The 11,301-nt window shown below is 37.7% G+C and overlaps 2 protein-coding genes across 2 annotated transcripts; both read right to left on the bottom strand.

Moving 5' to 3' along the window:
* Positions 1-1,226: 1,226 nt before the first annotated feature.
* On the bottom strand, positions 1,227-3,904 carry LOC112181657 (sister chromatid cohesion protein DCC1). The gene is made up of 4 exons (XM_024320036.2): positions 3,813-3,904; positions 2,810-3,004; positions 1,757-2,686; positions 1,227-1,638 (listed from the first exon to the last, which is right to left on the bottom strand). Exons 2-4 carry the CDS (start codon positions 2,968-2,970, stop codon positions 1,536-1,538), a joined length of 1,194 nt encoding a protein of 397 aa, XP_024175804.1. The 5' UTR covers positions 2,971-3,004; positions 3,813-3,904; the 3' UTR covers positions 1,227-1,535.
* A 1,307-nt stretch (positions 3,905-5,211) lies between these two features.
* On the bottom strand, positions 5,212-6,456 carry LOC121049355. The gene is made up of 2 exons (XM_040506197.1): positions 6,207-6,456; positions 5,212-5,870 (listed from the first exon to the last, which is right to left on the bottom strand). Exons 1-2 carry the CDS (start codon positions 6,229-6,231, stop codon positions 5,212-5,214), a joined length of 684 nt encoding a protein of 227 aa, XP_040362131.1. The 5' UTR covers positions 6,232-6,456.
* Positions 6,457-11,301: the final 4,845 nt, after the last annotated feature.

The raw sequence follows: 11,301 nt of genomic DNA on the forward strand, positions 1-11,301 counted from the left end.
TTAATTGCAGAGAAAGTTGATAGCAGCAGCTAGCCGATTAGCCGAAGAAGAGTATGGTTTTCAAGTTGAACCTCATTTTGGTCTTTTAATACTTTGAGACCTAGGAGACTATGACCACTTGGTTGACTATTCCCACCTAGTCATCTAGGAATGGTAATCCGCTAACCCCAAGTTATCCTAATCCTTTTGTAAGTAGGCTTTGCGTGGACTTTGTTTTTCTACCAATAATGGGAGACTTTTGACCACTTAGTTGATTATTCCCATTACTAAGAGCATATTTAGTAATGTTAGTCATTTTTTATTTAAATATTACTCAAATTAGCTAAAAAATTATTTTGATTAGTCATTTTTAAAATACGCGTGCATCAGTTCTCTTTATTTATCGTTAAAAGTCTCGCATTATTTGTATAAAGGGACGAGCTTCATCATCTAGGGTGCAGCATGATCCTTGTATTACTCTCCCAGAAGGTTGTTTACACATTTAGACGAAAGTTCAAATGATCAGAAGGTTAAGTTTCAACTCCAACTTCTTCAACTGACTTTAATTATTTAATAGTTGATATTGAAGTTTGAAAATGTTCAAAAAGATATTGAGATTTGAAGCTTCTTCATAGTTAATCTTGTTGTTGTATGTATCTTATGAACTTAATTTTCTATTATTGGGTTCTCCACAATTCGATTTTGATTCTCAATTGTTGATGTAGGACGAGAATGGGTCCGGTTTAGTCAGAAAACCATAAAAACAAAGAAGTGTCGTGGAATCAAGAAGAGTGACTGAAAAATAGGTAATTCACGGATAATTAGGTTACTATCCGGATGATTGTGTATGAACTAGCTAGCAGCCTTAGGTTACCGCCTTATTCCTGTTGGAGAGGTATTTTCACTTTTTTAACCCTTTGATCTAGTATATGAGTTTGGGATGAACCGTGGCTTCGTCGTCCGGTTTTCTTCCGGTCATTTGTCTGGCAAGATGATGGTCCGATATGGGTAAAGGAGTTTCTCCTTCAGGATTTTTCTTGGAACACATGGTACTGCAATATGTTGATCACACGGATGCTGATTTTGGTGGATATCATGTTAGATATCAGCCCACTAATGTCCTAATTGCACTGATTCAACTACGATCGTATAATGATGAACACAAACGCACAAAAGAAAAGAGGCAAGAGAGTTGAGATAACGGCTAAACGTTGCAGCCTTGTTTCTGTTCCTCAAATTTCAGATCTTCAATATCTTGTGGCTAAAGGATGTAAACCTAATGCAAAAACCAAGGTGCAATCTCATCCATACTGTGGCATTTGATCAAACTACACATGTCCACATAATCTAAAATACAATTACAACTAAAACAGGAAGTAATTTAATATTTCAACATATTGGATCTTAGCTATTCCCTTTAGCCAACGCACAGTATCGGATTCACTAATATGACATTATGATTCTAAATCTCTAAGGGCTGCTTCACAAGAGTCCTTGTATATTAGCCTTGGTAGATTGAAGATTACCAGAGAAATGCCAATAAACATATACCAACACTATCTTGAGCTGAAAACTGGTTCTGTGTCCATAGTTGGTTGTAATCTTCTCGTGTACTTAAGAAGCAAACCTTCTGCAGAAAGACCGGGCACATTCAAGTCCCTAAAAAGTACATACAGAAGAAAAGAGCAAATTACTTGCCAATTATGTTAATAAAACAAGAATGCAATAAGCAAAAAGCAAAAAGCAAAAAGAATAATCAACAGTACTACAAATGAACCTGATGAAGGGCTGTAGATCCTTCAACTCCCATTTCGGACGCTCTTTAAACAGGATGGAGAAACGCTCTGCAGGATTGCCCGGCAGTGATGAAACACGGAAGGCACGGATCCATGTCTCAATGCCAATCTTCTCGGTCAAAACTTCACCTTCCAACATGTCAAAACTTGCTTGCATCCCTTCAGGACTTTTTCGCATCCACTCCTCCATGAAACTCTCCATTTTCCTCTTCCCGTCTCTCAAGATTTCTATTGCAAAGTGCACACACACTTTCCTCTCATCCAACTTCCATGTATTACTTGTGCCCACACCTTTATCCACCTTACTACCAAAGGCATGCAGGCAATGATTTGCAAGTTTGCGAGGAAAGCCATCTGATACCAGCACATTAACAACCTCATCTTGATTAAGTGAGGCAAATGACCAGTCATTCAACACTGCATTGTGCAAAAGTATCCTTAGCATCGTATCCATGTACCTTTCATCCACAATTCTCCAGTACCCATCAATCTCCACAGCTGAAAGAGCCTCTAACGCATTCCTTAACTCCTCGTTACTTGCTTGAATCTTCTCAATAAGATCTTCCCATCTATACAGTCCTACATTCTCTCTTTCCATGCCCCCCAGTTCTTCCATTTCAGTGTCCTCCTCAGTCTTGTAAGGATTCTCAGAAAGTAGCAACCTGAGCTTGTCAAGTCTTGGAGCAATTTCAACAAGCTCCATGGTACCGGGTGCAATCTTAAGGACAGATGCAGCAGATTGCCGGTCATGATAATTCTCATTAAAACATTTTGGTTCTTCAAAAGAATTAAATTGACAAGATGGGGGTATGAGGAAAACAGAATTCGAAGTTCCAACAGACTTGATTGCGTAAGTCTTTGATTCCGTGCAGATGACTGCATCTTCATCAGGCTGTCCTCTAACAGTCACTCTAAAAACACAGAAATCATAACAGACAAGTGGAACACTTAAACTAAGCTTCATGAAGAAGAAAACATTCATAAATAAGTAACACAAACTAAGACTCTAGTCTTCAATTTAATTTATTCGTTACCTTTGGTGAAGGATATCAGGGAGGAGTTTCTCATCAAGTTCAAGGAGGATCAGATCATTGTGAGGACCAAAGAGGGGGTGATATGTAATAGGAATTGACGAGCTGGGTTGGAGATTTAGTACTGCTTCTGCACCTCTACAGTCTGAAGAGGGTGGTTCCATCGTCTCTCTCCGTCAGCCACACACAGCTGTTATTCTAGAGAAGAAGGAAAAAGAAAAGAAAAAAAAAATTGAGAATAATCGGTATGTGGAGATCCAACTGTTCCTACCAAATACTCTATGAAGCCAATATAACCAATACCCCTCGGATAGCCAGTCAATTTTGCCTTCATATATTACTGGACGATAACTTTGAACCAAAATTTTAAATTTATCAGCAAAAGAAGCTATAAAATAGAAACCACTGGATTCATACGATTCGACACAAGAGTCATCCAGCCTTTCCAATTGGGAATACAATGAATCATAACGAGATCTAATTCCATTCCCTACTACACATCTCTTTCTATAGAAACCTACCTTGTCAATATTACGGCAATTCAAATCATTTCACAAACATAACAAGCAAGAAGGAAATCAGTAATGCAAAACATATTTCAATTAATGGCACATCAAACGAAAGCAGTAAATCCTGACAAGCTCAGATTGCTGCTTCATATTAGAACTCAATTAAACTAGCAACCGTAGACTAGTTAGGTAATCTGAGGTTGCTAATTGGAGCAATTTCAACCAGCTCATTCAAGTAACTCACAGTAATCAACCATCAATCTCACTAATCAGTCAACAGTGACAATAGGGATCTAAACCCTTTCCTACGAACCAACAACACTAAGCCCACAATCATGCTATACCCATTTGGATTTCACATATCCCTAAACCTCAAACATTGCATAACACAAAAGTAATTTGACATTACTCAAATTGCAATCATTTCCAAAAACCCAGATCAGAAATCACATAAACTGTCCAAGGAAAATGAGAAAACAAGAGAGGAAGAGACTCACGGCGAAAGGCTTGGCAGGAATACGACGACGCCGTTTTGGGGTTGTGTGGCTCGATGGGGTTTTGACTTGGTCAGAGGAGAACGCAGAGACTCCCACTTGTAGAGGTTTATGGCGCGCGCCAGAATTTCTGCTGTTTTCCCGCCAATATGAACGACGGCGTCGTTTTGCTTGTTATGGTTTGGGTGCAATGAAATATGTGGGCTTTTCAATTGGTTTGGGCCGAAACCTTTGGAAGATGGGGTCTTCAGTTTTTGTTTTTGTTTTGTTTCTGCTAGTTCATTCTAACTCATCTTATTTCTCTATTAAATCATTTATCTTCATTTTCATTTTTTTAACGGAAAACGTAAAGTGAGATTACACCGGGGAGTATGTGAGAATGTGGAGTGTTTGTCTCACGTTAAAAAAAATGAAATTTTACAGTAGAGTTTATAAATATTTAGATATTGTCAACCATTACCAATTAATTGATTTTGGTGTGCAGCTCATATCACTATATCATGAAATCATAGTGGGTTCGCCATTATCATAGTATCAGAGTTGGTTCGCCCATGTACGAAAGCCTAGTGAGCACACGTGCAGGGGTGTATCTTGAATTGGACCTTTGTCCAATTAATGTTGGAAAAAGGAAAACTTGCAAGTAGAGCTTATAAGAATTTGATTCTCCAACTATTATAAATGAATTTGATTGTGAAACTCACTTCATTGACAAATAATTTTTATCTTGACTCTTAGTTTATTTTATAAAAATTATTATTCAATTACATGCTAGTCAAAATTATTGATAAATTATTGTCAATTACATGCTAAATTATGCAATGTAAGTTGTACATGCTAGTCAAAATTATTGTCAATTACATGCTAAATTATTCAATCTAAGCTGTAAATGCTAGTCTAGTCAAAATTATTGTTTGTACATGCTAGTCAGAATTATTGTCCGCTTATATAGAGTTTGCAAATTCCAAAATGAAGGGGCCAATCACTTCCCGATTCTAATCTAATTGGTAGTCATTCCCTACTCTATTATAATTGGTAGTAAATACACTACTACAATTATGGGCAATAGCCACATACACTATTGGTGACATATTTTGGCCAAAGGTCACATGTGCGTGTCTATTACCTATTGCCACAACATAGCCACTTTCTTTTAGGTTAGTGCGCTGTAGAGGGGTTTTTTTTATTTTTATTTTATATTTTATATTTTATACTAAAGGACTATAATTAAAGATGAAAGCCTCTAGGGCATCCGCAATTTACACTGTCAAACAGTAAGGCTCTTGAGGCTTCCGGAGGAACCCTATTGGTCCAAGTGGAGTTCATTACATCATGATGCCCTAAATTCGCAATAGCATCTGCTACAAAGTTTGCTTCCCTAAAAATGTGTTTGAAGCTCACCGATCTAAAGCAAGCAACGATAGCATGGATATCCTGGATAATTTTTAGCAACCTCCAGGGGGGTTGAATCATTTGTTGACTGGCATTTGTTGACTGCGTCGATGACCAATTTGGAATCTCTTTCAACTTCAATTGTTGTGTAGCCTTGGTCACGCGCGCAGAGGAGTCCATCTCTTAGAGCAATGGCCTCAACTATAGGTACAGTAGTGGATCCAGCATTTTTAGTGGCAGCAACCAGGGGGTTGCCTTGGTTGTCCCAGATTACGAAACCCCCAGCCGTAGAGGTTTTGGTCATAGATCCATCAAAGTTTAGCTTAATACAAGAAGCAGGCGGAGACTTCCACTTAATAGTGGTGGGTTGGGTTTGAGTTAAGTCTCTCCTTACTTGCCTGTTAGGATTAGTTATGCTATTGAGAACAGTAGCAGAAGCCGCCACCACAGATCGTGGATTTGTTTGGACAGTTCTGAAGATTGTGTCATTCCTTGCTTTCCACATTTGCCAGCAAATTGTAATTAATTTCTCAAAGAGTTTACTATCAAAGGAATCAGATAACAAAAGTTCATGAAAGACATTCAAATATCCATCATTCCAATTTAAGGAGGGAGACAAACCTGCCAGTCTCCAAACTTCAGTAGCAAAGCTGCAATAACCAAATAGATGATCTGCAGTTTCATTATCAGTATTATAAAAAGGACAAGAGTTATCTTGTATTGCACCAAACCTAGTCAGTCTGTCTCTTGTTTTTAGTCTGCCTCTAAGGAGAAGCCATGCAAACATTTTTATTTTAGGTGGAACATTAAGCTTCCACATCTTTGTTAAAAGGGTTATTTGGCTGTGCTTTTCCTTGTTATTGAGCTGAAGCCAAGTAACTGATTTAATGGTGAAGAGCCCATTTGAGGAAGGTCCCCAAAAGAATTCATCCTCTTCTTCAGAAGTAGGGATAGGAACTCCTATTATTTGTTTCACAATATGTTGATCCAGCAGTTGAGAGATCTTACCTCTGTTCCAAGCTTTATTGCTCATGTAGTCCTCCACTGTTTCATTCCAATTGATGAGATGCTTCTTTTCCTCAGCAACATAAATGTGCAAGGGGTGATCAAAGACCCAATTGAAGGTCCAAAAGTTTATTACTTTGCCATTTCCTAGAATCCATCTGATTCCTTTTATAATTAAATCTCGAGCATCTAAAACCCCTTTTCCAAGCAAACGAGTAAGATTGTTTTTTCCTTGCCTGGATGAAGGAGGTGTTTCTTAAATACTTTTGTCTCATAATCTGCGACCACCAATTATCTTTATTAGTAATAATTTTCCAGCCTAATTTAGCAAGAGCTGCATTATTAAAGTAAGCAGAGGGTCTTATGCCCAAACCCCCCAAAGACTTTGGCTGACAACTTGTTCCCAGGCTACTGGCTGACAACTTGTTCCCAGGCTACTGGCGGACATCTCATATCAGAACCCCAGAAAAAGGATCTAGCCTGTTTGTCTATACTATCTGTTACCTTCTTTGAACATTTAAAACAAGACATGGTGTGATTAGGCATACCTGCAAGATTTGACTTGATTAATGTGAGTCTACCAGCTCTTAAAAGGGTTCCTTTCTTCTAGCCAGCTAGTTTTTGAGAAATTCTCAGTAGCAACTCATTAGCATTAATATGGTCTTTCCAAAAAATTACATTGTGTATGCCAAGGTACCTACCAATCGTGGTTTTTTGCTTAATATTCATGATATTTACTATTTCATTCAGGAGACAACTTGGAACATTCTTTCAAAAATAAAGTGAGGATTTCTGAGAGTTGATTTTTTGACCTGAGGCTTCAGAGAACTTTGTGATGACCTTTGTTATGTTCTTGGCTCCTTTCTTTGTAGCTTTAGCAAAGAGAAGACAGTCATCTGCAAACATTAGGTTAGAAATTCTAGTACCACATGGAGATGAGAGTTGTTTTCTCCTTAATTGTCTTAGTTTTGTTGTGTGTGGCTTCTTCTGACATGGTGGGGACCATGGGTAGGAGTTAGAGTTTCAATTGCTTCTATTTTTTTTTTGGTCAACAATTGCTTCTATTCATGGTCCAGTATCGAGTCCTCTTGCTTCTTTGTAGTTCCGAAATTGAAATTGATTAGATTCTTGATATATTCATTTTATTTCATCTTTCTGGAGATAGATGGCTGAAATCAAGTTGGTGAGTATGTGGGGAAGCAAAGAGAGCAGCTTTAGTCTGCAATTGACTTGGCCGAAATATGAAAACAGAGGCAATCCATGTTTAAAGCTTGAATCTTTTGAGCGTCTAAGTCCATAATTCAAGTTAGTGTTGAAGAAACAAACAAGGAACAAAACTCACCGATACCAGGATCTTAATGATGATCTTCTTGGGTCCAATCACTGCCATGGTTTCAACCTCCTACTTAGTGCTGAAATTGGGGATCTTGGATTAGAGATGATAGGCATAGACCCATACAAAATTCAATCAATAAGCCATAACCGAAAAACCATAGGTTCAAAGCACGATGAACGAGTTGTAATGGTCGATGGCTTCTTTCATCCTAGGTGATTCGCAACCTCGCTCTCCACAAACACAGTTTGAAATCTCTTCAATCCCTTAATGCACGCAAAGAAAAACCACAATCGCATCAGAAATCACAACCCCTAGGCCCTAGCTACTTCAAAAATAGAAATTAGGTTAAATCGATAGACCACTCTCCACGTTAATCGATCATGGTGAATTTGGAGCTGTAAGACCAGATAGAGAGTGACCAGAGAAAAACATGAGGGGATTTTTTTTTTTTTTTCTGAGAAGAAGAGAAAGAGAGTCTGAGATTCAATTAAAGGTGTGGAGCGCAATTCATGACGTGATCGAAGAGGAAAAGGAAAGGATAAAATATTCAGTAAAATTAGGGCCCACGTACAGAAAAGAAAACCTAAACAAGTATTAAATATTGGTTTGAATAAAAAATGATTAATAATTAGCCTCCCACGCTTTGTGCTTAATGCTTATAGGTGGAGGATATATAGACACCAACATTGTATGCATGTGTGTGTGGTGATCGATACTAGTACTCATTCTAGGGATGGCAATGAGGCTGGTTGGGGATGGGGATCACAATACCATCTCCATCTCCGAGGTAATTCTTCACCTCCATTCCCGCCCCAATCCCCAATAAAAATATATTGGGGATTCCCCGTCCCCATCCCCATTGAGGAGGAAGTCTCCAAACCCGCCCCAAATCCCCAATAAGAATTTAAAAAATAAAATATTTTTTTCTCATATTGCCTTTTTTAAAATCAAAATCTACAACAAGTAAAATTAAAACATGATTAAATTCATAAATCATAATTTGGTGAGTGCAAAATTCAAACACCATTAAAGTAAAGTAGTAAATGTATATATTTGTGATTTATATTATAAAAAAAAAATATATATATATATATATATAAATTAAATATATATATATATATATATATATATATCATTGGGGCGGGTTTGGGGATGGAGATCATAATACCATCCCCGCCCCATCCCCGATCTTAGATAGCGGGGATTGGGGATCCCCATCCCTATTCCCCATTTGTCCACAAATTCTCCCCCCATTTGGGACGGGTATCCAATAGAGCTCCGCTCCGCTAGGGATTTTTGCCATCCCTAACTCATTCCCTGTTCTAATTGGTATAGGTGGAGGATATATAGACACCAACATTGTATACATGTGTGTGTGGTGATCGATACTAGTACTAATTCCCTGTTCTAATTGGAAGTCGCCATTTCTTTGATAATGAATATGCCCTTCATCTCCCATGCATGTCTTCGTCAAAAATGTGGAACTCTTGAAACCTCGTTCGACTAAGCAATTGTCCTCCAACTAATTAACCTCATGCAACTCACTAGTTGTCCTCCAACTAAGGTTTCATGCTTTTCATTCCCAACACATGGGCACACCTCATGCAAGTAACCAATTGTACGTGTTCCAGTAATTATTGTCTTTCATTGGGTCATACTCGACGAAGTACGTGTTCGTGGTGAAGTCTTTCAAAAACGTACACCCAGTATCACAGTATGCTTAATTCTTTCATTCCCAACACATGGGCACACCTCATGCAAGTAACCAATTGTACGTCTTCCAGTAATTATTGTCTTTCATTGGGTCACACTCGACGAAGTACGTGTTCGTGGTGAAATCTTTCAAAAACGTACACCCAGTATGCTTAATTCTTTCATTCATCATAATTATGAAACCCGTCTTACTTAGGGGGCGTGTATATATATAATAGGTAGGTTTATATGTTGAAGCCATGGCGGAGCCACGTCAGCGCACGATGTCCATTGTCATTTTTTTTTCTTTTTAACTTTGTACGGGATAAAAACCTATATCGTGTTTAGAGTTTTCTAATGTAAGTTATGTAACTGAAAGCCAAATTACCCTAGTGGTAAGGCCATGGTTATATTTGCGGCGTGTTTGGGTTCAAAACATATTTTGCAACATATATTTTCATATGAAAAATTGTTTGAAATCTAGAAATTAGAAAAATTAATAAAATATTTAATTTTGAACAAAAAAAAATTTCCGTAACCTTATTCTAATTTATTATTTTTATTAAAGGTTTGATATATTTTAAGCTTCCAATTTTTTTCTAAAACTTCCTATTGCCCCACTTGAGATCAACTTCTAGCTCTACCACGGTGTTGAAGGGTGATTCTACTCATACCTCCAAATTTAGTATTTTGACCTCCTACACTATGTGATGACCTGATTTTAATGTTTTTGTTTCTTATTAGAGATACTTGATGTCACTCCCCGATTTTTTAACACATTTAAAAATCAATATATAATCTCATAATTATACATGCGTGATGGTTCAGCCATCAATACAAAATACCTGGAAAACTTTTTTCTTTTAATCCAAATACATACTGATGCCCTGAACCCACTATTCAATACAGACTCGCTCCACAGAGTCAAATATTACACAAGTTTACTAATTAAATTGCCACAACAAAATAATAAGTAAATGCTGCTCAGAGTTACTACAAGCGAAAGTCTTAATAACGGTAAAGTCACAAAATTGGCTTCTTACCGTATAGTTGTAAGCACGCGATCTCAGCTTCAGCCACGATTATCCTGACCTGCAAGATCAACCCATACACCATCGAATAGTGCACCGGGTTGCCACATAACAAACCCGGTAAGCTTATGAAAGCTTTGTATGAGTAAACTCAAAACCACAAAGTAGAAACACATTCTTAAGTCACCTCAACTTAAACAACGATAAGCACATAACTCACAAGTACAACCATCTGTTTCATAACCTTCCATAACATGCTTACGTAGGTCAACTCGTGACTAAAACCACATGCTCAAATTCTCAACCTAGCGTCCAATTACACAAATTTCAGTCAAACAAAATCTCCTCAAGTAATGTTTGGAAATCTTTTGATGCGCAACGACGAGTCACAAAGATTACACTCATTTCCTTCCAACCGAAAGCCTTTGTCATCAACATGAATCAAGGTGAAAACAATGAATCACCTTCCTATCCTCACCACAGAGCACAATCGTTACCACCATGGCCTTTAAGATCAATCAAACCATCAATCAATAAAATCAAGAAGAAAATAAGGCAATCACAATTCAAAACAAGCAAAACACTTCATAATAATCCCTGCGTATAGTTCAGTTCAGGAGGTTGCATTAAGACAAACACTTCAAGTCATTGAAATCATCATAACCCCACACTTGGACATATTTAGGTAGCTCCGACCATCACAGCAGTTATCTCGATCGTTGTTAACTTAATAATAATTCAACTCCGCTACCGAGCAGTCATCACCCTGATCATCACTCAGATTTCACTGGTTATCACACATCACACAGATTTCGCCGGTCATCAGACAGATAGCAATTATCCAACTTATCATCACACAGATTTCGCCGATCATCACACATCACACAGATTTTGCCGATCATCACACATCACACAGATTTCGCCGGTCATCACACAAATAGCACTCACAGGCTTTACATAACAATCATATCAAAGAGCATCACTTAGATATCACCGATTCATTACACAGATATTCATACATAAGCTTTACATGATAATC

Source organism: Rosa chinensis, chromosome 1 (assembly GCF_002994745.2).
Source record: "Rosa chinensis cultivar Old Blush chromosome 1, RchiOBHm-V2, whole genome shotgun sequence".
Classification (NCBI taxonomy): Eukaryota; Viridiplantae; Streptophyta; class Magnoliopsida; order Rosales; family Rosaceae; genus Rosa; species Rosa chinensis.